This window comes from Phaethon aethereus (assembly GCF_964289735.1).
Source record: "Phaethon aethereus genome assembly, chromosome: 1".
Classification (NCBI taxonomy): Eukaryota; Metazoa; Chordata; class Aves; order Phaethontiformes; family Phaethontidae; genus Phaethon; species Phaethon aethereus.
Genome location: NC_138575.1, coordinates 85988017 through 86014199, shown reverse-complemented (window position 1 = coordinate 86014199; position 26183 = coordinate 85988017). Strand labels below are relative to the sequence as shown.

Below are 26183 nucleotides of genomic sequence, written 5' to 3'. Positions count from 1 at the left end.
AGCATCCTTTCTGTGGTTTTTTTTTTTTCATTTTTTTCCCCTATTTACTTCAGGTGCACATGAAAGATGAAACATTTATACAGTGTTATAAGGCTGAGGATTATTTTGTCCTTTATGCCTTTCTTAACAATCCTATCACTCGATTTGCATTTTTGCGTGCTACTGATCCATGGATCTCTCACTGAGAATCCAAAGATCATTCTTTTCAGTGGCTGTCATCAGCACAGAAACCACCATTTTATGTGAGAAGCCCAGTAACTGGGGTGCATTTTACTTGGTCCACACCTACTTTCTTCCCCTAACACAACATTCTCTGCCTTAGGCATTATGCTGGACATCCTCTGTCCCCAGTACCTCCTTCTGAGACATGCCATCACACATCCCTTGAGGAACACTATTGAGAATACCTTGTGCTTTATCTAAGCTATATAGAGCAAGCTGACAACTCAAGATCACAGTAGCCAGCAAAAAAAGCCTAGCCAAAGGAATTCTGGCCTACAGAAGCCCAGTAAATATGGAATCAAATCAGTATTTCAGTCACACTAGGCAGAAGACCTCATAAGGGAGACTCCCTCTGGCTAAATCAGAAACAACACTGAAATCATCTTGTCTGGAAGTTCCCTTTCACATTTTTTATAATAATTTCCAACACAGGAATAATTACATTGTATTAAAAAAAAAGAAATAAAAGAAAAAGACTTATCAGTGAAGTTTGGAGAAAAGCATTTGTATTACTCCCAAGAGGTTCTCCCATATAATCAAGCATGGAAGTTGTAATTAAACCAAGCTACCACTATCATCTGCAAGAATAGATTTTATTATCAAGGTATATTTCCATGCAAGAGGAGGCGGCAAAAGTGATAGAGAGCTCTGGGTAAGGCAAACATTAGACAGGTGGAAGCTAACCTAGCACACATTGATATTTAGGTGAATGAAGAGTAATACCAGAAAATGAGTGGGGTTATAGTATTATAAAAACAGATCTGAGGAAAGATGAGACTGACTCTCAGAGATGATCATTAGGAATTAGAAAAATATATGTACAAAACAGCGCCTCTAACTACACTCAGTTAAGCATTGAAATAAACAGGCTAGGATGCTATACCAGGAGAAAATCAAACCAATATTGCAGACAAGATTGACAATGGGGACCAATCAGCTGGTTTAATGACAAAAGTTTCAAATGCCATCAATCATTTGAATAAAATTATCTCACTCATCACATCATTAGAAGTAGTGAATTCCATTTGTCCAACACAGCTTCCCTTCCATAAAAATAAAATGGGATTGTTTAATTTTTATGGTACTATGAAGACCTTGTCCTTCAAAAGCATCCTTGTTGAGACTCATGCAAATTCATAAGGGAGAGGGGAAATGATAAATAATAGAAATTACAAATAAAGTAGAAAACACAGTAATACTACTGATAACAAACAATGCAATTAATAGAAAAGGAAAACATAAAATTAGATAAAAAACAATACTAATAAAAATTACACAGACATTTCTTATGTTCTCTGTTTTATGTTCTCCAAGATAGGAAATAATAGACAACAGGCAATGTAGACAATCATAAGATAAAACTTCCTCATACTGCTGCCTGTATTAGTTGATTAGACCAGGATTAAATTTGAATAGCTTCTGTGGGTTTTATACCAAACTTAGAACACATATATTTTAGAGAACCACAGGAAAAGGGTTCAGTGTACAGAACTACCCGTTGATAACTAAGTTTTAAACATAACTTTAAAGAAAAAAACCCCAAACAACCAAAAGAGGAAAATATTAAAATATAATCATTACAAAATTATGATAAATAATTTCTTATATGTTTGCAGTTAGCTTCAGACTAAAAATGCCTGGTTTGTGTGATATCTTCAAAGTAGAGATTATTTCACTATAGTGCTACAATGTGGTAAACAGCCTGCATAAAAACACATCTATTTTGATTCACATTGGTACTGCACAAGTTCAGTCCTATATCCTCAACAGCTAAACTTGCATAACTATAGTAAGCTAGAGGTTTGTCTCCCCTCTTACTCAAGTACATTCCTACAATTCCCATCAGCTTTAGCAGCACCTGGATCCATTCCTCAGAAGAGGATCTAAAAACTACACGCAACTAGGAAACTGCCCTCAAATGTCTTTTTCCTCGTCCTTCCCTTCCGCTCTTACTTCTCTCCTTCTTCTCACAACTAGCACTCCCAAACACTGCTGCCAGTAAAATAAATTTTACATGTATTTTATATTCATATTCTAAAGAGGGAATTGGTTTCACAGCATTCCATTTCAGCCCTTTAAACTCCAGTGCTACACTCTTTCCATATTGCTAGTCTTTCATGCACTGACCTTGGTGACACTTTACAGCAAGTTCACATGTGAAGAAATACTCTGCTTCCTCAAACAGGCAATGCATTTTAAGAAGTAAAACACATCAGGCTTTGATACGGGAACTTGACAACCTGTTACAATGCAAGAGAACCATGCATTGCTATACAAACATTACCACAGAGAGATGTATCAGGAGCAGGTTGTTCAGAAGGAAGCATTTCAAGTTAATAATGCTGAATCATCCAAAACAAGTAAATGAGTAGTTGGTACAAGCTTTGAGCAAAGTTGTACAGTATAAGACACAAATTATTGTTCTCTGCTCTTGAGCTATCTAGGCATTAAGCCAGTTCCTAGCACATCGAAGGCAGGGGAATTCTGCTACATTTTCACAAAATTAACCTAGTACCTGGAGAAAATACCTGGAGCTTTTTTTTTTTTTTCATTTTATCATATAAAAGGAAAACTGTTCTAGAAATAGAGGGTAACATTTTTCCTAAGCCCATGCGTAGGAGTCTAGCAGTCATAACTCCACTTTTAAATGCATTCAGGTAGCTTCACTCATGACACAAAAGCAACAGAGGGTCACAGTTTGTCAGAACTACATCACACCAACTTGCATTTTTGGGGCCTAAAATAGCACCTAAAGAAAATCATATGAACAAATACAAACAATCTATTTTTTAACTGTGAAGGATATAATTTAATACCCTTTTCTGTTTTTGAACCAATTGTTCCAGTTCTTGTTCTTTTGACAGGAGCTTGCACTCCAGCTCTTGACTGTAGGACTGAAACCTTTCTGTGTCCTGCGAAATTCAAAGAGGAAATGGATTAACAGAAGAGCACAATTTTGTCAACAGAAGGAAACATAAGGGATCAGGCATGAAAATAATAGGCAAGCTTTTCACAGTGAACATAACAAGCTACTGATAGAAGTCAATTTAGGGATGGTATCACTCATTAATCTAGACTCTGAGCTTCCATAAACTGGTGTAGTCCAGCAACTTCAATGACTGCAGTTGCTACAGGATGCACTGATTGCGTGTAAGTAGGCATCAAGGCTACAAAGTGGAGACAGAATATCTTATGCAAGAGCCTTAGGAGCTTAGTCAACCTAAATCAATGAAGCTAGAATGCATCCTCCTGTTTCCAGCTACACATACCCTCATCCTCTTATACACTAACATTCATGTTCATCTGTTGCAGCAGTAGAGCTGTTTCAGTGAACTAAACAAGCAAAAAAAACCCAGCAAAAAAGTGAATAGCTTTCTGCACATTTGGCTTCCTGAACTGGACAACTGCAGACACAAAGAAGTGATGAGAAAGCACTGATGGAAACAACCTGGACAAATTTAAATTATTATGGAGTCATACTGTAGATCACATACATGATACCAGAATTGACATGGGAGATAGAGGCTACCGACAGATACCACAGCAACTCAGGTTGAAGTAAAAGAAACAACACCTGCTACCTTTAAAATCCATCATTAACAACAGCTTGTCACAGATGTTCCACTGGTGTAAGCAAGTGATCTGGGCTTCAGTCTCTGCCATTCACTTAGCAATTTTATCGATCTGTCCACTAGCTAAATACCCTGCAATCACTGGGAACTCCCAGTCCTATTTGGGATTACTCCTTCAGACACTCCTCAGCTGAGACAAATTGTCAGGCTTCCCCTGAGTAAAATCAGGTTCCAGCAGTTCATATTAGCTGAGAATCTGTCCTATTCCTCCACAACAGGCTTCTACTCTCTAAGGTCCCAGGAAAATGGGGGAAAAAAAACCCCAAACAAAATGAAAATAATTTTTTAAAAAGTTCCCTCAAGACAGCAGTGGTTCCTACATGCTTGTCCCCTTCAGCAGTACATGTAGAAGAATATATATCCAAGTGAAAAAAAAAGACTAACTGCCCCTTTTGTACAATCTTCAGTCAGCAGGATATTAAGTATTGTACATAGCTATAATTTGTACTAATTTGCGTCCTATCAATTTCTTTAAATGTATTCTTCAAGAGCTGCTCTTCATTCAAGCCATAATTCCCCTTTTATATGGCATCAATGCATCTCTCCAGGTTGTAAAATCTTTGTAAGACTTTGCATTAGAGAAAGAATTTAACAGTCAGATCTCCCCAAATTCCAAATTAGTCATGCCAGGAAACAATACTTCTTGAGTGTCTGACAACCGTAAGTCTCAATGCTGACTAAACTGTAAATAACTTCAGTGTGAAGCTTTAATGAAAAAGCTTGAAAGAAATGGCTTTACCTCAGATATACAACTAATTAGGAGATCCAACAATCATTGTTTATGGAAAAGTCTTTGTTGTTTTAGGATTTTCAATACAACTTCAGTTGTGGGCTATTAAGAGCATATAAACCATTTCTTCTACAACAACCGCTGCCAGGCAAAGTTGCAAATACTTTTAATCCTTCAGCTGGTATACAAACTTTATACAAAGGGTTCACCTCATCCACCACTAAATACTGGTCTCAGCTTGGAATGGAAAAAACTTGAAATTTATGAGTCAGGTTCACTACCCTGTGAGGCAAGACCGATTCCTTCGACAGCTAATTAAGGCTCTTTTTGCTCTAACACACTTTAAGTCAGGAAACAAAACATACTTTATACATGGATCACAAAAGGATTTTTTAGCTATCATATCTGATTGAGAATGGAGGCAATAACTGATGGATATCCACTAGTTTTGGCAACATGTACCGTGTGTTGCTTGAAACCACTGCTTTCAAGACAACAAAAAGGCATGAGCCAGTAGTTCACGACTGGTTGTCCCAGGCCATGCAGAGAACCTGTGGAATCTCCATCATTTGCATGGACAAGTTGCAAAAACTCAGTTGGACAAGTCCTGGAGCAACCTGATCTAGTTTGAAAGTCAGGAGCAGCATAGGTGCCTTCCCACCTAAATGATTCTAAGATTACTCTTTCCTGGAGCATAGTGGGAGTTCTTGTTAGTTTCCTTGTTTAAACAGAAAAAACAGGACAGAAAAATCCAAAACACAGACTATAAAAGCAGTAGAGGAGATTTAAAGGATACTTTGTAAAGAAAAGGGAATTCATTGTCAGGTGTTCTGGAAGCATCACAGCAGTGACAAAAGAATCTGACCTATGTTTATTTTGCAAATAGTTGCAGTGGTTTCAGAAATCACCATTACTTGATCTGTTGTTGCTCTTCACTGAGAACTTATCCCCTCCTCAAAAGCAGAGGCTGCAGAACTCAGCAGGATTAGTGCTGCTCTGAACAACCTCAAAGAGCATTTTTCCTAATTGTGACCAGAAGTTGGACCTTTAGCAGCACTGATAATACAATGAGGCTGAAGTTCAGCTGACTTTCAAAAGAGTGCCAGCTGCTAATATATGTCAACAACAGGACATCGATGCTCCTCTCATCCAACAAGTCACTTACTTGGAAGCTGCAGAGCCTGGACCAATACAAAAGTAGCAGTGATGTTTTTTCTTATTCTGTTGTGAAACACATTTTGTGGGCTTTCATTTCACACCCAGCATGTATAAAACCCAGTATAAAACCACTGGAAGAGGGAGCAGAATCCATGCCCACAATAACAGAGACATACTCACTCTCAAGATAAACTGCTCTTTCTCCTTTTTGATTTGCTGTTCCATTTCCTCATAGAGATGTTGAATTTCTTCATCATAAGCAGCAATTTTCCTAATAAGAGATAAAAGTATACTGAGTGGGTTTTTGTAGCATTACTTCAAATCATCGCTTATATTACGAGCTAAGCCCCATATTTCTGCCTTAGCACAAGACTCCAGAAAAATGTTATAGGGTTAAGAAAATAGAAATTTTTGTGCACAAAAGGTCACAGATTAATTTTTTTTTTCTCATGGAAAGAAAACTTCAACAGCTCAAAGGCTAATAAAGCCACACATCTGATGTTTCCATGTAAAGCAGCTGTTCACTATGCAGTTTTAATGACTACTAAATCCTAGGTTTAAGGAACAGAGCTTCCTAGTGACAATACTAAGAATACCAGAGCCTAGGTTTGCCAGTTAAAAGTATTTTCACTGCAACTTCATTTTTTTACTCTGGAACTGCATTGTTCACCATTCAAGAGCATTGAATGACATACTTCTATCATGTCCAAGATGTTTTAGCCAGAAGGGACTTCCTGAAAGTCCTTCTTGAAAGCTGCCTTACAGCTCTAACAGCTTAGCTGAAACAAATTTTAAAAGCCCGTCTGAGGAACAGTAATAAATATGCTGTGCACAAGTGTATCTGACAGTAGGAAAAAAGAAGAACTTACAAGTCTCACTTTTTCCAATAGAATACTGCAATTAATATCATTGCAGTTTGATACATGAAGGATTACATTGAGCAGATGCTTTAGTTCGGGCAGAAAAAATTTAACTGTTGAAAGGGAACAAGACAGCTGCTTTTTTCTCATTCTATTCTATTCCATTCCATTCCATTCCATTCTATTTTCATTGATCCAGAAACTGAAAAGCACTTTGCATCAAACTCAGGGGACATCCTAGAAAGATTTTTAATACAGATTAATGGGGCCTTTATATGACACTACTGTATATTCCCCCACATTCATCTTGCTAGAGCTGTTCCTTGAGCAATCTGCAGAATGCATCTGTTACAAATAAAATACATAATCTCCTGGGGCATTCACATCAATAAGAGCAAGACAAAGAATACACAGTAGGAAAAAAGCCATTAATTTTGTAATCTGGGTATCTACTTTTTTTTTTTTTTACCTAATGCTCTACATATTCTATGCTGTCACTTACTAAAGGCCTGATTCTTTTCTCAGTTAAAGCCAAGCAAATCAGAAAGAAATTTCAAAAAATTTACCTAAGCTAAGAGGAGTGAGAAACACCAGAAAAAAGTCTTTCCCCCACCCTTCAAACATCATAACATGTGACATTGACATCTTGCATTTTCAGTCACAGGTAAAAAATGAGAAGGGGAAGGCATTTTCTCAGGACTTACAGCAGCAATAAACAAATATCAAGTCACACCAATTTGAGGAAAACAACTGCTTCAGAATTTGTAAACTCTGATTAGGTGAGAAAAGCAGCCCAGACAAGGGCCTCTTCATGTGACTGCAATGCTTCAAATAGAGAGTGCCAGATGATAATACAGAAACTGGTTTTGCTGCCTTAGACCCCTTATACTGTAAAGTCAGGCCATGTTCTGATCTCAGACTTTATTTTCTTAAAACTAAGAAAATACTTCATAAGAAATTAGCATTTGTCAATGGAATAAAATTACACAAATTCATGAAGAATTAGCAATTATTTAGAAAGGTATGGCAGAGAATATTTGGGTTGGAAGGGACCTTTAAAGGTCATCTAGTCCAACCCCCCCTGCAATAAGCCAGGACATCTTCAACTAGATCAGGTTGCTCAGAGCCCCATCCAACCTGACCTTGAATTCTTCCAGGGATGGAGCATCTACCACCTCTCTGGGCAGCTTGTGCCAGTGTTTCACCACCCTGACTGTGAAAAATTTCTTCCTTAGATCTAGTCTAAATCTACCCTCTTTTAGTTTAGAACCATTACCCCTTGTCCTATTGCAACAGGCCTTGCTAAAAAGTCTGTCCCCGTCTTTCTTATAAGCCCCCTTTAAGTAAAGGAAGGCTGCAATAAGGTCTCCCTGGAGCCTTCTCTTCTCCAGGCTGAACAACCTCAACTCTCTCAGCCTGTCCTCATAGGAGAGGTGTTCCATCCCTCTGATCATTTTGGTAGTCCTCCTCTGGACCCGCTCCAACAGATCCATGTCTTTCCCGTGCTAAGGGCTCCATAGCTGGACGCAGTACTCCAGGTGGGGTCTCACCAGAGCAGAGGGGCAGAATCACCTCTCTCATCCTACTGGCCATGCTTCTTTGATGCAGCCCAGGATATGGTTGGCCTTCTGGGCTGTGAGCGCACATTGCCGGCTCATGTCCAGCTTTTCATCCACCAGTAACCCCAAATCCTTCTCAGCAGGGCTGCTCTCAATCCCTTCATCTCTCAGCCTGTATTGATACTGGCTGTTGCTCTGACTCAGGTGCAGCACCCTGCACTTGGCTGTGTTGAACCTCATGAGGTTCACACGGGCCCATTCCTCAAGCTTGTCCAGTTCCCTCTGAATGGCATCCCAACCCTCAGGCGTGTCAACCGCACCACTCAGCTTGGTGTCATCTACAAACTTGCTGAGGGTACACTCAATCCCACTGTCTATGTCATTGTTGAAGCTATTAAACAGTACTGGTCCCAATACGGACCCCTGAGGGACACCACTCATCACCAATCTCCATCTGGACATTGAGCCATTGATCACTGCATCCCTCTGGATGCGACCATCCAACCAATTCCTCATCCACCGAACAGTCCACCCATCAAATCCAACTCTCTCCAATTTAGAGAGAAGGATGTTGTGGGGGACTGTGTCAAAGGCAAGATGCTAAGATCATATTTAAAAATACTGTGTTCATGGACTATAATGTCACTTGATCAGAGCTAGATTGACTATGTACTGAAAAAACCTGTAACTTTGCACAGGCAGAACACATTGGACAGCAGTCTGTTTTTATTGGAATCATACAGATATTTTGCTTCTGTGTGACAGGGAGAATAACTTTAGTCCCTTAATAATAAGTTGCTGATTTAGACATTTCTTTTCTCTTATGCGTTTGTAAGGAAAGGATATAGCAGCACTATCAAGACTACATTCAGGAGCTACCTCTGGATGTAGGAATCAATTTTAAGTTGGTCTGGCACATAAGCACATGCCATTTCTGCAGGCTGAATACTCCCCAAGCATTTCATTCATGGCTTACCATTCTTAACTCTGATCAAACTAAACAGAAAGTTAAAATAATAGCCTGTTATAATTGTGTTACACTTAGATTATAAGTAATGTAACTAACAGGCAGCAGAAAAAATAATCCAATACATTAGCTGTCAAATATTCCCCACATGCAGTCAGGGGAAAATAATTAAAGCCATAAAGGCATATCATTGTTATGTGAAAAATGCAAAATATTTTGATTAAAATCTCTATTCCCTGGGATCATACCATCCAGTTTTACTCAACGCATAATTGCATAATTTCGGCAGTATTTGATAACATGATCTTTCTCTTTCCAGTAATGCTGTGGCATAAACTGATATGGAATTGAAAGGGAGATGGTGCTGTTGTTAAGCACATTGACCAAAATGGAATGCAACATGAGTTCACTAAGTTCAGATGATGAGTTCAGGATCAACACACTCACAAGGGTTTAATTTCTACCCGTTCACGTGGCTGCAATGTGAATTGCTTGGGCTTCACAACTGCTGTTCATGCAGCTTGTTGTAATGGTTTCTTCTTTCCCCTTAAATGAATACAGTGATTTGTGCACTTTATGCACTTATCTTCTTCCACCAAAAGTGGACTTTGACACTATCCCATGCTAAGCCCAATGAGAAGTCGGTTCTCGTCTATCCTTATGTTTACCTTCTGTTTAGAACTCTGTTGTTTGAAACACAGTCCACCTTTTTATTATGTTTGTCTTTCAAATTCAAAGCACAGCAGCAGACAGAGCTAATGGCAGTTGAAGATTTTCTCTGTTATTAGAAGAAAAAGGTCTCTTTCTCAACTGTGTTAAGCTTACTTCCTATTAGTCTTATTAAATGCCACTTAGTTCTACTGCTAGGGATTTGAAGAATAACAGCTCCTCATTCAGCTTAGTCAGTGGTCTCACGGTTTTGTAAAGGCTATCACTCCAGCCTTTACCTCCCCACTCAAGAGACCCTACTTTTTAAAAATAGCACTCTCAGAACAGCTGTTCCGTTCCTTTAACTACTAAGTTGCCATTCTCTGTACCTTTCTTCATTCCACTACATTCTTCTTGTGTTGCAGAGACCAGAACTTCAGTCAGTACTCAAGACGTGAGTAAGATGCTATGTAGTAGTGGCAAAAATATGCTTTGTCATGTTCTCAGTACACTTCCTGCTCATGCATAGCATTTTACTGGGGTTTCTTGGCTGCCATTGTACCCTGAACTGATGATTTCAGGCAGCTCTCTACAATGACCCCAAGAGCTTTCTCCAGAGTTGTAACTCCCCATTCCAAGGTCAGCATCATGTAAGCCTGACTTAAATTATTGTATCTTCCTTACATTTATCTACAATGAAGTTCATCTACTGCTTTTTTTCCCATCAATACATCACCCTTTTATTTAAAAAACACCACTGTTAAATTTAAGAAGCCATCTAATTTTAAATTAGCACTTAAAATTAAATACAAATATCAGAAAATCAAGGAGAACTAACATACCCAGCAAACAAAAACTGTATCCACCGTGTAGATGCCAAAACCAAATTGGATCAATGTATGGAACTACTAGTCCACACTTTCAGTGTACAGCTTAGCTATTGCTGATTCCAGCATCAGACCAGATATATGTACAGTATTTGGTTTGATACATTACTGTAGTAAAAGTCTCTCATTTTTGTTTAAAAGAAAAGAAATAAACAAATGAGTATTTTTAAAAGGAGAGGATTTAAACCTCATATTTGTATTTTGCCTTAAAATCTACAAATAGAGGCAACAGCTCATCAATTCCTTTATGATGATAAACACCAGTGAAAACACCACCAGTTCTGGGATAAAAATGTGGCTGTTTGCTTTGTTTTCTTTGAAGTGTATTCAGTTCTATGTAAAAACTCATCAGCAGTATTTTGGCTGTTGTTCTACTGAACTAGAATTACTTATCATCACAAAGAAGAAACGTGCCCATGGTTATACTGGCACAGAATATGTCTGATGCACTGACAAACCTCTTCTGTGAGTGTATCAGGAATATATTTGATATCTCGTACGGAATCTTTGTTGAAACTCTTTAACTAAGAGATCACAGTGGTAGGTTTTAAGCTTCTTCTCCAACAATCCTCTTTACGTTTTATTTTAAGCAGTTAAAATCAAGGTGAGGTTAATATCTGACAAAATCAGAGTGGGTCAATTTACCTAATACACTAAAGCAGAACTTTAATACTAGAAGAAATCATGGCCTGTTACTAAGTAATAAAAATAGTCCCACACTAAGTGTGCACAGTGCCATAATTTACAAAAAAACTAGTATCGGTAAGAGGGTCAGCAGTAGACAGTACTATATGCAAATCTCTTCTTCAAGACTATTTAAAAGTTACTAAGTTTTTTCCCAGGGAAAAAAAACTTACCTGGCATACAGAAGGTTTCTTTAAATATATGCACACATATATATAAAAATAAATTTATATAAAAATGAAAATTCACAGGGAAATCAACCCTATGCCTTTGAGTAACACACAACAAAGTACCACAGATTTTCGGTATGCAGGATCATGCTGCATGTTATACATATATATTATGAACTTATTCATAAGTTTACTGAGCTCGGTGAGAACAGGTTTGTAAGAGACATGTTAACGCTGGTCTAGATTAAGTGTTAAGTTGTTGAGATGACGAGGACTTAGCCTGAGGATTAACTAACTGAACAGAGCATGAGAAACTACTGGACATTATATGAGAAATTGCTGGACATAACAAATATCAGTGAGAAACTGACAACAGAACAGATAGCACCCTGATGGATGGCTTTCACAGGTGTTCTAGGAGGAGTTATGCAGTAAACAGCCAACCTCATAGCTACCTGAAGGAGAGTATTTGGCACCTTTTGGGGACATTAATCTTGCCAAGGAAAACAGCATCTAGATAACCACATCAGTAACACCATATAAGGGCAAGATTACTTAGGTACCACTATCAGAAATATGAAATTTGCATACAGATGTAGAAAAACTGAGACCAATGTAGAAGAAGTATTTAGGGACAAGTTTTTTATTTATGAGGAGACAAGGACAGAGAAGGGGACAAAGGTGGATGTGAAGCGGGGATAAATGGCTTAGTCAAGTGTAAGCAATGTGATGGTTAGTAAATTTGCCTGGTGAAGCCCTGTGTCTGATTATCACAGACTGTGCTATCTTCTTATTACATCCTATTTCTAACTGTGTGAACTCAAAGCTTATTCTGTGCAGGTGTTATTCATTAGCATACTTCAAGCTGAACTAACCAGCAAGGAGGAAGAGATCTCTATCTGGAAAAACTCAAGGTCTGAACTGACTGACTGGAGGTAAAGGGACTAGGGTCTCAGCATGGTCATTAGATGGACTTTAAAAGCCTCATGCTAATATCTGAAGGATGTGTAATTGTTAATGAGTGAGCAAATGAACAGCAAATGGTAGCAAACTTCAATACAGCTGAATCAGCCAGTGAGTAAAAGGAGACCCACATCTGGAAAGACCCACGGTCTGAGTCAAAGAATGGGCAAGGGGCTCAGGGTGCAGGCAGGAACATTAGGTAGACTAAAGGCCACAGTAATATTCAAAGGATCTGTGAATGCAGGTTTGTTTCTGAATAAAGTAAGTGTAGGGCAGGGCTGCACGTGCATATGTTTTCACTAATAAAATTCATTCCTGATAAACTGGATAGGAGAAACAGGATCAGGCTGTTATCCATCATGTTTGTGTGAATGCTGCTTGTGTTTAGGTGGGTGCCAGCAGAGGCACTGCTTTCTAATCAGTATTAGTCTGCACAGTCCCCCATGTGTGTTGTATCTGCATGTGTGTGTATTGAGAATATACATTCATCCTCAGTACTGGCTGGACCCACAAATGGGAACAGCAGCAGCATACTGTATTGATTGAACCAGGACAGGAGGAAACCCCTGGGTCTCTGAGACCACAGGATTCAGGTTCATGAATGAAAATATGCATGTGTGAAAGCTCCAGAAGAAAAGATGAAAAAGAGGTATAGAAGAATGGCATGAGTTGACAGTGTAAGTTGGCAGGGCATAAAGATCCCAGTGCACGCACATGAAGCTTCTCAGGGCATCCAGGTTAGAAAAAAAGGAACAACTTAAGATAAAAGCATCCAGGAAAGGAGACAAAAGGCTGAGAGTAGACTGCATTATTGCCTAATGAATCACAGAGGTCAGAAAGGGAAGATGAAAGATGACATTCGTTTTCAACTCCCAAAGGGTACTATTGTCACCAGTCAGGAGGAACCCAGGAGACATGGTAAGACCTCAATAAGCAGCATCCCTTACCTTCTGTGACCCCACAGTAAATCCTGGCCAGTATATGCAGACACATGCACCTTAGTGTTAAGAAGTATGTGTGTATAAAAAAAATAATTTTTCCCCCTCTTGTCTTGAGCTTTGCTCTTATTTAAAATAAGAGAGGTTATTCATCCCCAGTGTTACCAAAGACAATATTACTCCTCTGATAGTTTTGACTTCTTCCAGCTATTAATTACAAACACAACAATGACCTATGTACTGAAATTAGAAGTGTTATCAGGAGCAAAAGAAAGAAGAAATTAGCTAAAACCTGGTTTTACTACCAAGGTATAAAAATCCAATGCATTTTTAAGGTGGAGATTTCATGTCATCCAGCAAAGTCAGATAATGCTAATGTATTCTCCATGCTCCTCTGTGCTATCACAGCTGTTAAACAGACAAATTTATTCATTCAGTTCCCAAAAAACACTGACAAGAATCTGACCAAAAAAAACCCCAAAAAAACACCAAAGAAACCCCTCACCACACATGGTTATTAATAATCTCTAGTTTAAAACAGACAGCACAACTATCTATACACTATTACCAACTGACTAGCTGTCTGAAGGGTAAAACCACACTTGTAGACTTAGATGAAAATGCTATCAATATAAACCAGTTGTCTTTAATCACCATATGTTTTTAGGTTTTTTCTTTCTTCAGAAGCCTTGTTACATTCTCAGAATAGTCAGGAGAGTGATGAACAAATGAAGTAAATGTTCAACAATGTATTTGCCTTTATTACTTAATCTGTAAGAATCTGAAATTCAAAAGTGACACTTTATAATAAAAATACAGGGAAACTCCAATTATAAGCGTTGTTTTGCCTTACATTTAGATTTAGCATCACTTTTTTTTTCCTTTAGAAAGCTACATATTAAAGAATAATCTATTAATTTTTCATTCTTGTATATTTGTATTTATATGTGCAGTTTATATATATAGACATATTATATATGTTTTTATATAAAACCAATATATATTGTTTATTATATTTCATAAGTTAGTTATATATATGTATTTGTTAACTTACCTTTTCACTGGTATCAGTGCTTTGCACTGCTTTAACATCTTAAACCTCTCATTTCTCAGGCCAGTTAATCAGATTTATAGCTTTTCTGCATGTAATGTTTGCAAAGCACACAGACAATTTACCAGATTTACTGGTAAATCTGACTGTCCTCTGGAATCAAACTGATTAACTAGAAGTGAATTGCTTAATATTGTCTTAAAACTGCAACGCAATAATAGGCATCTGCAAAACAATCTCAGTCAACAAAATCTGTTAACTGGAACAGAAAAGCTAATTTCAGCCAGTTCTGCATTACAAATAATTTTACTGGTACTCTTCATGACTAATAAATATTTATAGTCCTCACTTCTTCACTGAAATACCTTGTTTATTTCAAAGGTTCAAACAGTAGCTGGGACATCTGTAAAACTACACAAACAGTCCAACAAAGAGAAGTACTAACTTTTTTAGAGCACATTCCAACTTGTTCTTTTCATTATCTGCTTCTTGAAGCTGGGAAAAAATTCTGACCAGGAACTCTTCAAAATTGGAAAGTAAATGAGGTTCATCTTTTCTCAGCTGCAACCAAAGTTGCTTCAAGTCACTCTCACTGAAAGAAGAGATCAAAAAGGATTCATTAAGAGAGAACCTCTATCACACTGCAATAAATGTTCACAGCATCCTAGTGGATGGAGGCTTCAGGGCATCACTAGTCAGAGTTGTGCTCTGACTTGTCTTGTTAAAAACAAGGACTACTTAAGCAGCGCCAGACTGGAAAAGGATGAGGTAGGTGGGAAATGATGGAAACTGTACTTATTAAAAAAAAAAGCATCATAAAGTTTGGCCATGCATGACTGCAGAGAATCACAGGCACTGCTTGTTTAATGGGTGCCTTGCCAGACACTTCATCTGAACAGGAATGGATAAGAAAGGAGACAGATGAGATGCACTATATCATCCCATTACTTCTATTAGAAGTAAAGAAGTTCCCACAAATCTAGTGGGGAGGGGGCAGTGGGAAAGCTAATCAAAAACACTTCCTCATGAGAAATGAATGAGATTCTCCTAAGTTACTTAGACAAGTTAACAAATTGCATTTGTACCGTCTTTTTTCATTTTCAACACATTTTAATTCCATGGTGGGACTGTTACGAAAATCAGAACACAACATCTAGAAAGTTTTGATTTAAAGATTTACTACGAGAATGTTTTGCTTCCAAATCTATTTGGCAGATACTGGAAAAAATATGTCCTACTGTGAACGATAATGGGTTTTTTAAGTTTGCCAAAATTCTCCCGAACAACTTCTTTTGTTTCTTCCTGACTCCTTCTCTTCCATGCACATTGTAAGCCTAAACCTAGGCAGCAAAGAGTGCTACATTTAAACGACAAAATGAGGATAAGGATAGAAAAAGTAGGTGATAAAAATCTCTTCATAATGAAAGCTTTTCAAGATGACTGACAATCAGCTCTTTCCTGTAACAGGCAGTCAGGTGAAAAGAAGCATTTCATGGTAAGGATCACTGATGCATTTCTTAAATATTCCTACTATCTGTCAAGATTCACTCCCATTTTTGCCCCGTGCTTTTTTGGCTCTAGAACATTCATTGTGATTGACCAACGAATGTCAGGCCAACACACAAGAAGCTCTTAGGGCAGTTTTTGCATTCTGTGTTTCAGAGTGAGTAACCCTGATCCTTGAAGAGGTAGTGTTATCAGAGCAATCACAACATGCAGTAATGCATGGAGGGGAGAAGAAGCAGAAAAAGGGGGGAAAACATTCTTTCTTATTGTTAACTGGTGCACTTTAAACACAGCCCTTGCCAAAAAAGCAGTCATCATGCATTGTTTTGTTGAAAATCTGTGGCATCTGTGGATTTCATGCTAGTAACTACCTATGTTCAAAACCCACAGTACGTCAGTGAGTTAATGGTATAGTTCTCATATGGCACAAACACATTTTTCATGTGCCTGGACTACAATAGCTTTCCTCTTGTAAATTTTTGTTGAATGGTATTTTATCATCTCTGACAACCAAGAAAATTAATTTTTAAAGTATCGCTGTGTTACTGAGCAGCCTTGGTTCTTGTCATTCATCTTGGATTCCATTAAAATCAAAGCCAGAGCTGAATCATAAAAGATCATACAATCTATTACTATTGTTGTGAAGACTCACTCATCCAAAACCTTTTTAGCTCCAAGCCGATCCATCAGATTTGAGAACTGGAATTCTTCATCCTCATCATCACTCACGGTCTCTTTGCATTTAAATGGACAGGCAGTTTCACCTTCTGATTGCTGCATCATCTCATTATTCAAAGCAATCTGCCTCAAAAGAAACTGGCCTAGGAATCAGAAATTACACACATTAGCATTTTCTGAACTTACGATAAGAAGCAACGTCATTGAAGAGCAACACACTAAAGATCAGTTTTTACAGTAAATATAATTCGTGAGGGAAACACCTACATTTGTTTACAAGAAAAGGGAGTATAATGAAACAACAAAACGATGAGGCATGGCAAGAAGATCCCTGAGTTCTATGCCTGACTTTGTCCGCTGCTTAATGTCTAACCTTCAGTAAATCACTCACCTCAAAATTCACAAACATAATGAAAAAATTCAGACCTCCATAAACAAAAAGACATAATTGCAGCAACAAGCACTTTATAAATGTTGTGGCCTTATTTCTTGATATGCTTAAATAGAAGTTAGGAATTTGAAATAACCACAGCACTGCTACTGATAAAATGTACCTCCTATTTTAATATTCTTTTTAGTGCATGACCAAAGGCACACCTCAAATTCCTGTATAAACTGCATATAGAAAGCTACATTTTATTAACACTTATTTCCCTCCATTTGACTCACATGCATTTTAATTCCTCTAAACTTGACCCCTACAGCAGTTTCTTCCATCTATTTGGGATATTTCTATTAATAACAGAAAGACTGGATCATGGAGAAGGATGGGAGATGAATCCCATGATTGGAGTGTTGCATTGAAGTGATACAGGCTCTTTAGGAAAGACAGGAAGGGAAGATGAGGGGCAGTTGCCCTTTATGTTAGAGAGAAGCTGGAATGCATGGAGCTCTGTGTGGGCATAGAAGAGGAGCCGATGGAGAGTTATGGGTTACAATTAAAGAGAGGACAGTCAAAGAGGACAGTAGAGTGGGTGTCTGCTATAGGCCACCCAACCAGGAAGAACAAGTGGATGAGGCCTTCTGCAGACAGATAGGAGCAGACTCATGTTCTCAGGGCCTGAGAACATGCCCTGGTCCTCATGAGGGACTTCAACAACTCTGATATCTGTTGGAGGGATAACGCAGCAGGACGTAAGCAAACCACGAGGTTCCTGGAGTACGTTGTTGATAACTTCCTCTTCCAAGTGATAAAGGAACCAATGAGAGGTGCTCTGCTGGACCCCATACCCACTAACATGGAGGGTCTCGCTGGGGATGTGAAAGTCAAAAGAAAGCCTTGGCTGCAGTGGCCATGAGATAGTAGAGTTCAGGATCTGGAGGGCAGGGAGGAGGGTTAAAAGCAAGCTCATGACCCTGGACTTCCAGAGAGCAGACTTTGGCCTCTTCAAAAGTCTGCTTGGAAGAGTCCCTTGGGATAAGGCCCTAGAGGGAAGAGCGGCCCAAGAAAGCTGGTTAATATTCAAGGATCACCTCCTCCAAGCTCCATCCCAATGAATGAGAAGCCAGGCAAAAATACCAGGAGGCCTGCATGGAGTTCCAGGCCAAATTCAAACACAAAAAGAAAGCACACAGAGGGTGGAAGCAAGAATGGGTAACCTGGGAGGAATACAGAAACATTGTCTGGGCATGCAGGGATGAAGTTAGGAAAGCTAAAGACCAAATGGAATTGCATTTGGACAGGGATGTTAAAAAAAAAAGAAAAAAGAAGGGCTTCTCTAAGAACATAGGAGACAAAGGAAGACTAAGGAAAATGTGTCCCTCAATGAGATGAGTTGAATTAGTTACACAGGACACAGAAAAGACAGAAGTACTGAATGCCGCCTTTACTTTACTTTACTAGTCTTTACTAGCATGACTGGCCTTCAGGAATCCCAGGTCCCAGAGATCAGAGAGAAAGGTTGGAGCAAGGAAGATGTACACTTGGTGGAAGAGGATAAATCAGGTCAGGGAATACCTAAGTAAACTGGACAAATATAAGTCCATGGGCCCTGATGGGATGCACCCAGGAGTGCATTGGTGTATGCTGGGGGCCACCCAGATGGAAAGCAACTCGGCAGAAAAGGACTTGGGTATCCTGGTGGACACCAGGTTGAACAGGACCCAGCAATGTGCCTTTGCTGCAAAGAATGCTAACGGTATCCTTGGCTACATTAGACAGAGTATTGCCAGCAGACTGAGGAAGGTGATCCTTCCCCTTTATTCAGCACTGGGCAGGCCACATGGAGTACTGTGTCCAGTTCTGGGCACCTCAATAAAAGAGAGGCATGGATATATGGAGGGAGTCCAACAAAGGGCCACAAAGATGATTAAGAGACTGAAGCATCTCTCATGCTGAAAGGCTGAGAGGGCTGGGACTGTTTAGCCTAGAGAAGGGAAGGCTCAGGGGTATAATCCATCTATATAAATAAATACGTAAAGGGAGAGTGCAAAGAGGACAGAGCCAGGCTTTTTTCAGTGGTGCCTAGTGACAGGACAAGAGGCAATGGGCACAAATGGAAACACAGGAGGTTTCATCTGAACATCAGGAAACACTTTTCTACTGTGAGAGTAACCAACCACTGGCACAGGTTCCCAGGGAGGCTGTGGAATGTCCCTTCTTGAAGATATTCAAAAGCCATCTGGACATAGCCCTAGGCAACTGGCTTGAGGTGGTCCTGCTTGAGCAGGGAGGTTGGACCAGATAACCTCCAGAGGTCCCTTCCAACCTCAGCCATTCTGTGATTCTGTGATTCAGATATTCCTGGCTATTGACAACACATCATAGTCATGAGAAACTTCCATGAAAGTCATGAGATTTTCTCAACAATTTTTCACTAGCCAACAACACGTTACCTTATATTTGCTCTAGTAAGTGTTGAGAGCACTATAGAAGAATTGATTATAAGAAATAACTATGGATTTACAAATGAGTTGATTCAGTTTAAATTAAACATGAGGGTAAGCAAGAATAGATACTACTTAGGTCAACTGGTCTGAAGGGTTCAAGTAAATTAACAAACAGTTGAAGCTTGAAACTATCTTAGAATTGGAGATAAAAAGGGTGTATATATAGAGACAAGAGAGACAAAAATACTGAGACCTGCACAGAATATTAAAAAAAACAGCTACAGGCTTTTTAGCTACATACATAGAAAGAAAGGAAAAAGGAAGTACAGTGGTTGTACAGTGAGGATGCAGAAATGAAATTGCCAGATGAATAATCAATGCACTTGTGCTCAGCTGGGGAAGACCAGATACATTCAATCAAATTCTAAATGTGCCAGCTATTTTATTTGAACATCTGCAAGTCAGAATTTCTAAGGAATCTAGGCAAAAGGGGTAGTATGATTTTCTGCAGAGGATCGTTGGTTATATTCTAAATTCTAGTACAGAAGTTACCATAGACCCAAAGAAACAGAAATACTAGTGTGCTTTTACAGTTTTATCAACTCTATCTTGCATTTTTTTCTCATAGCACCCAGCAGAGCATGTTAACAGAGACAACAGAATATGTTGCAAAGAGAGATTACAGTAAATTTCAGATTTGTCACCATTTAGAAATATGAATGAGATTTGCTCATACTAATTGGTGCAGTACAAGTTTTATCCAGACACTACTCTGCTTTTTCCATTCTCTAGTTTTCTAAAGCAGCCTTTACCTAGTACGGCTTCTGCTTCTACTAGGCATGCCAACATCATCACCTTGCCAAATGTATGACTACCTAGCCTGGATCCCTAGAAAAATACCTGTCAATCCTGTGTAGCAGGTTAAAATGTAGCATGCTTTACACTGTCTGTCCTTATGTTTTATGTTAATCCTATACATCGGTGCTGTTGAAGGCAGTGCCTTGTCAGTAGCAGTCTGTGTAGCCTGCTGTGTCCATGTCCTTTGTGTGTGCACATGTATGGGTGTCTCTGGGATACATGTTTAACTTCACTACCAGTTGAAACCGCAAACAGGAAAGCAGTCGCACATCCATCTGAGTCTCTGGACTGGGCTCCAGCATCTGGGCAGGAGGAATCCCCAGACTCTGGAGCTGCTGGAGATGGCAGCCACTTACAACCTCCCTTAACAGAAAATTCTGGTTTTGCAGAGACTACTTGTAAAAATAATCTTAACTAAGAATATGTATAATTTACTTATGAAAAGTAAAGCAGTAATACATTATTTCACTTGTAAATAATGGCAATTTGCAGATTAAAGCATTCTCTTTATTAAGATAGTTGACCTACCTCTAAAATGGGAGACGTGGGACATGACGGAATTAAAATTTCAAATGATTGATTATTTGCAAAAAAAAAAAAAAAAAGTCCTATTTGCTGGGCCTATATGTAGTATTTGAATGGAGATTTAATGCTACAATTCACATATAGAAGAATCATAGAATCATAGAATAGTTTGGACTGGAAGTGACCTTCAAAGATCTTCTAGTCCAGCCTCCCTTCCATGGGCAGGGACATCTTTCACTAGATCAGGTTGCTCAAAGCCCCATCCAACCCGACCTTGAACATTTCCAATGATGGGGCATCCACAACTTCCCTGGGCAAGCTGTTCCAGTGTCTCATCACCCTCATCACAAAAAATGTCTTCCTTATATTCAATCTAAATCTACCCTCTTTCAGTTTAAAACCATTGCCCCTTGTCCTGTCACAACAGGCCCTGCTAAAAAGGCTGTCCCATCTTTCTTATAAGTCCCTTCTTAAGTTACTTTTAAGTACTGGAAGGCTGCGATAAGGTCTCCCCAGAGCCTTCTCTTCTCCAGGCTGAATAACCACAGCTCTCCCAGCCTTTCTTCGTAGGAAAGGTGTTACACACTTCTGATGATAGCTTCGTGGTCCTCTTCTGGAGATACAGTTTTCTAGAGAAATTGCTTAAACCTGATGCTTATAGTCGCAGAGATAAAATTTAGAGTACAAAATTGATTCTGCATAAACAACCAAACACAGTCCCACTAACATTGTCATCTTATCTGGAACCTCACAGCTGGGGAGAAAACAACCCTTTCACAAACACAGAGAACATGACAGTAAAATTGCTGTTGCAAAGCAGGCAGTTACAAAGAACTTATCTGCTCCCATCACGCAGTAATAATAATAGCCTCATCTCTTTTTGTTTTGAAATAAAGTAACATCACTTGAAGAATTAATTTGTTGTAGAAATCATTCCCACAGCTGTAAGGACAGTGGTATTAACAAATTTTCAACATTGTCTTACATTAACCTTAGAGCTAATCTTAATTATCTCTCAGGTCTTATGACCTGATATGAAATAAAACACAATTCCCTCCCCAAAGGAAATTTTCCAAAATTTGTTCATAGATCTACTCCATAGCTTAAAACAGGTGTAATTCACATGGTTACATCATATGTCTCATATTGTACTATGACTTGCCATCTTACACAGGAGCGAAACACCCTGGAGTCCTTTGCCTATTTATAGACATAATTTGACCACTTCTTCATCTGTTTTATATATATATATCTGTTATATATATATGTATATATCTGTTATATATATATCTGCTATACCTAGGGAATAGTCTGGCTCCCTGTGTGCATCATTACAGGTACTGTTAAGATAAAATGCTGCTTTATTGATGTGGAGAGTATAAAATATGAATAAAACTCTATAAAGGAAACATGCTTTTCAAACTCACTGAATCCTGTGGTGAACTCCTTTGGGGTAAGTAAGCCATTGCCATCAGCATCCAATGTAACAAAAACTTTCTCAAGCTCTTCCAAGCTAAGAGGTAACTCAGGATGCAGTCTCTGGAATGACAAAACATGCAACTTTACCCAGTACTACAGGATGAGAGTAAGACCAGATTCTACAGAACATCCATAATATAGAAGCACAGGCCCTTTTGTTTCCCAGAGTGAATATTCAAATACATCACAGAGTGAAACCATATGAACTGAGCGAGATTTGCTTTTATGACTTCATTATTTGTCTTTATGAATACTTTATGACAAAGTAGTCAGAAAAGTCTCAGGTAGAATTTGCTTTCTTGCAATTTCAGAAAACCTCTTGTTTGTTTGGAAGTTTGATTGTGCTATCAAATAGCACATTTGATATTTTGAAATGGAATGAAAAATTCCGAACAACCAGTATTAACGTAATCTCAAAATAAACAGCACGATATAGGCAGGGAGAAATAAATCTTTATTATATTATAGACACATCAGAAAGCTTTTTTTGCAAGATCTGTTCCACTGAAGTTAACTGGATTTTAGATGATCAGCACTTTTTTCACTGTGTTGAAAACTATGCCTCATATCACATGACTAAAGATTAAAAAGATTAATGTTATAATCTTGTATTTACAGCAATGCTTCATTAATGGTAAGTAGTACCGAACTAACAAAAAGCATCATGCAAAAGTGATCAGCAGTTGGTACTTTTCAAGGAAAAAAAATATTTACTTTATTGATTTAGGTCTTTGCTATAGGGGGTGAATATCATGAAAAGCGCAATCAAAATCAGCTATACCGATTTCAAACTCATGTTTGCAATAACAGGGATTCTAGTTAACTAGTCATTCTCATCAAACATAATGAACAACTGTAACAGTATACGTCTAATGCACAGTTGTTCAGTATAAACCATCAATATTTTGGATATTAACAAAATAATAGGTACCAAATACAATAGAAAACATTGCAGGTCACTGTCACTGGTGTCCAAATAAATCTCTCTTAATCCACTAATGAATTACAAGGAAGATGGGACAATGAGAAAGCTATTACTGGCTTCAAAGAATCTGGGTTTCTGAATTGCTGGAATTAATGTAAAAGACTTTCATTTAATGAATTTTTATTCACTGTCACTAAATTACTGTATAGTCAAATGGAAGAGATGGGTGTCACCCCCGTTTTTTATCAATGGAACTTCACTGATTTCAGCTGAATACTCTTGATTTACTAAAGTGTTGTGTGGAATAAAGATGATCTTTAAAACAATCTTCAAAAAGGTCTGCATTTGTAAATATTATCTTTAATTGGATCAGCAGGAAATAAAAGCAAATATAAAGAAACATCTTCTCAAATGTTCTGAGCACCCTTATTTCTGTATTTAAATGAACTATACACTTACATACTGAAGCTGTCAGACATGATAAAGAAATACTCATGGTGAAATAGAAGATGTACTTTTATCTGTTCTTTGTAACCTTTTTTAACCCTTTTTCTACTGCATATTTTGCAACATCTGTTTTAGAACCTGAAGTATAAATTTATGAGCACTCTAAGCACAAAACTTAGAATCAAACAGAAACAAATGTTTTTATGTTCCTTGCAAAAACAGATATTAAAGCTTTTTATATACACATACATACATCTATGGGTCTTCCACTATGTGAAAATACATGCCATTCAGTTTTTGGAAAGACAATAAAATTATAATCCATGAAATTCTCTATGGGTCTGGATTTACCAAAATTACCAGTAACAACTTGTTTGTTTGTTTGCTTGCATTCAGTTACTTCAATGAGATAATGTATATTGGTAAAGCCTACAGCACAGCAAGCATCTGCAGCTCTATCTTTTTTCAACTTTGCAAAATTAGCACAGGTTAAACTCAGCAACACACAACTGCACAGAGAGCCCGATAGCTAGTAATCTGAGCAATTTACTACGAGGTTTTTGCTTTCTCAATAGAGGTGGTTAAAAGTGCTTGCATTTTCCTATATGCAGACACATCTTTGTTTCTGAGGATATGGAAGGTTTCTAAATTTTATATTAGATGCTTCCATTGGTAGTAGTTTGTTTTAATTTATTTAGGTTTTTTTTAATTTATTTGCTATTGCTCCCCAATTCTATTTCATCCATAAGTACTGAAGTAGAAATGGATTAACACAATGAAATTATACTTTGAATGTCAAGCACCAGTACATTCTTGTTTTCTGCCACATACTGGTTCAAATTATCATTTCTGCAATACGCAACCAAACCAATTTTCAAAAGATTTTATTATATAGTTGCTTTTTTAAATCAACATTTTCAGCAAATCTGATTTTGGCCCCTCAAACAGTTTAAGAACAATTGGATAAAGTTATCGTGAACACTGAATAATGCTAAAATACTGTTCCTCTATACTTCCTACACATATATATGTGATCTGGTTGAGAGTTCACCATTGTTTGGCAGGTAAAACCGAAGTGAAAGACTTTATTTACACAATTTTGCTGAAAAAACAGAAGGATAAAATTGGTGGACTGAAGACATTCATGATGCTGTGGCAAATCGCAAAGTAATGAGTTTACTGGCATTTCATCTTCCTCAATGAGAATGGAATTAAATTCCTGGGGCATTTTTTTAAACCTCACTTACCACTTTTTTGCTGCTTTGTCTGTGGAAACAAATACAAGCATTATATAAGACCTCAAAGAGATTATTTTAAATCCTATATATCTCTTCGAAATTATCAGGACAACATTACAATTTTTAACTCTAAATTAATCAGTCTCAACTCATTTAGGGCATTAGGACCTTCTCTCATTGTGCATTTCACATAGCCAATTTTGGTTTACCTGCATGTCTTGACAAGTGATGAAGCCTTTGCCTTCCAGATCACAAATCTGAAAGAACTCATGAGCTTTTCCCAACACAGTTAGTCCTGAGTCTTGCACTCCAGTCCCACTCCTCTCTGCATCTCCTGGTGGCACAGGACTGGCACAGTCTCCTTGTATTCTGTCCATTGTCACAAACTCAGCACAGGAATATTTTGGGATGCTGCAATCCCATTTACTCACAAATTCTGATCTGAGACCTGTGCATGGAAGTTAAGGAAAAGAGCAAATCAGACCCTCATAATGATGCTTTTCACAATCTCTTAGCAATCATCTCTTTAATTAGGCACTAAAGCTTAAAAGAAGAGAAAGCTTTTTGAAAATGACTACCCACGATGGGCCGCACTAATGACACTGCAAATGGGACAATGAATGAGGAGGGGGGAGTCTGAGGGAAGAAGATGGAACGAGTTCTGAAAAGGAATCTCAAAGTAAATCAGACAGTTTAACAAGAAATACAATCAATTAACATGAAGAAGAAAACACAAGAAATACGGGTAAATGAAAAAATAATTTAAAGTCACTACAAGTTATTCAACTGGTATCCTTCTGACTCTAATCATCTTAACAGCACATATCACAATTTGCATCCAGTGCTTTGGAATACAGTTCATATGATAGCTACAGAATGGAAGGTGATTGATGATGGATGGAACCTGATGGATCACTGTGTTTAAATCACTTAAGTAAAATTAAAAGAAAGATAATGTACTGGTGCTTGACATTCAAAGTATAATATAAATATAGGGTTATGGAATAATATAAATAAATAATATAAATTAAGGGTTATGGAATTCTGAAACATTTCCTTAGATTCATCCTTATTACTTAGGGCTTTGACTTCCACCTGTGAAGGAGAACTAACTGCCAGTGAACTTGGTGGGAAGACTCTGTAAGTTAATCGCATTCTAAAGAGCCTTGGTGAAAATTTGTATTATAACCCTGAATGGAATATTTGTATATGTTCATATTTGTCTATAA

The 26183-nt window shown here is 38.0% G+C and overlaps 1 protein-coding gene across 1 annotated transcript in view; it reads right to left on the bottom strand.

The window, feature by feature from the left end:
• CRACR2A (calcium release activated channel regulator 2A) overlaps positions 1-25331 on the bottom strand; it is a gene marked incomplete at both ends in the record, with an annotated part of 53385 nt that extends 28054 nt beyond the window's left edge. The window contains 6 exons of the mRNA XM_082007490.1: positions 3039-3134; positions 5923-6013; positions 14915-15061; positions 16628-16796; positions 22293-22404; positions 25164-25331. Of these exons, the coding sequence (XP_081863616.1) occupies positions 3039-3134; positions 5923-6013; positions 14915-15061; positions 16628-16796; positions 22293-22404; positions 25164-25331 (783 nt within the window). The remainder of the gene's footprint in view (positions 1-3038; positions 3135-5922; positions 6014-14914; positions 15062-16627; positions 16797-22292; positions 22405-25163) is intronic.
• Positions 25332-26183: the final 852 nt, after the last annotated feature.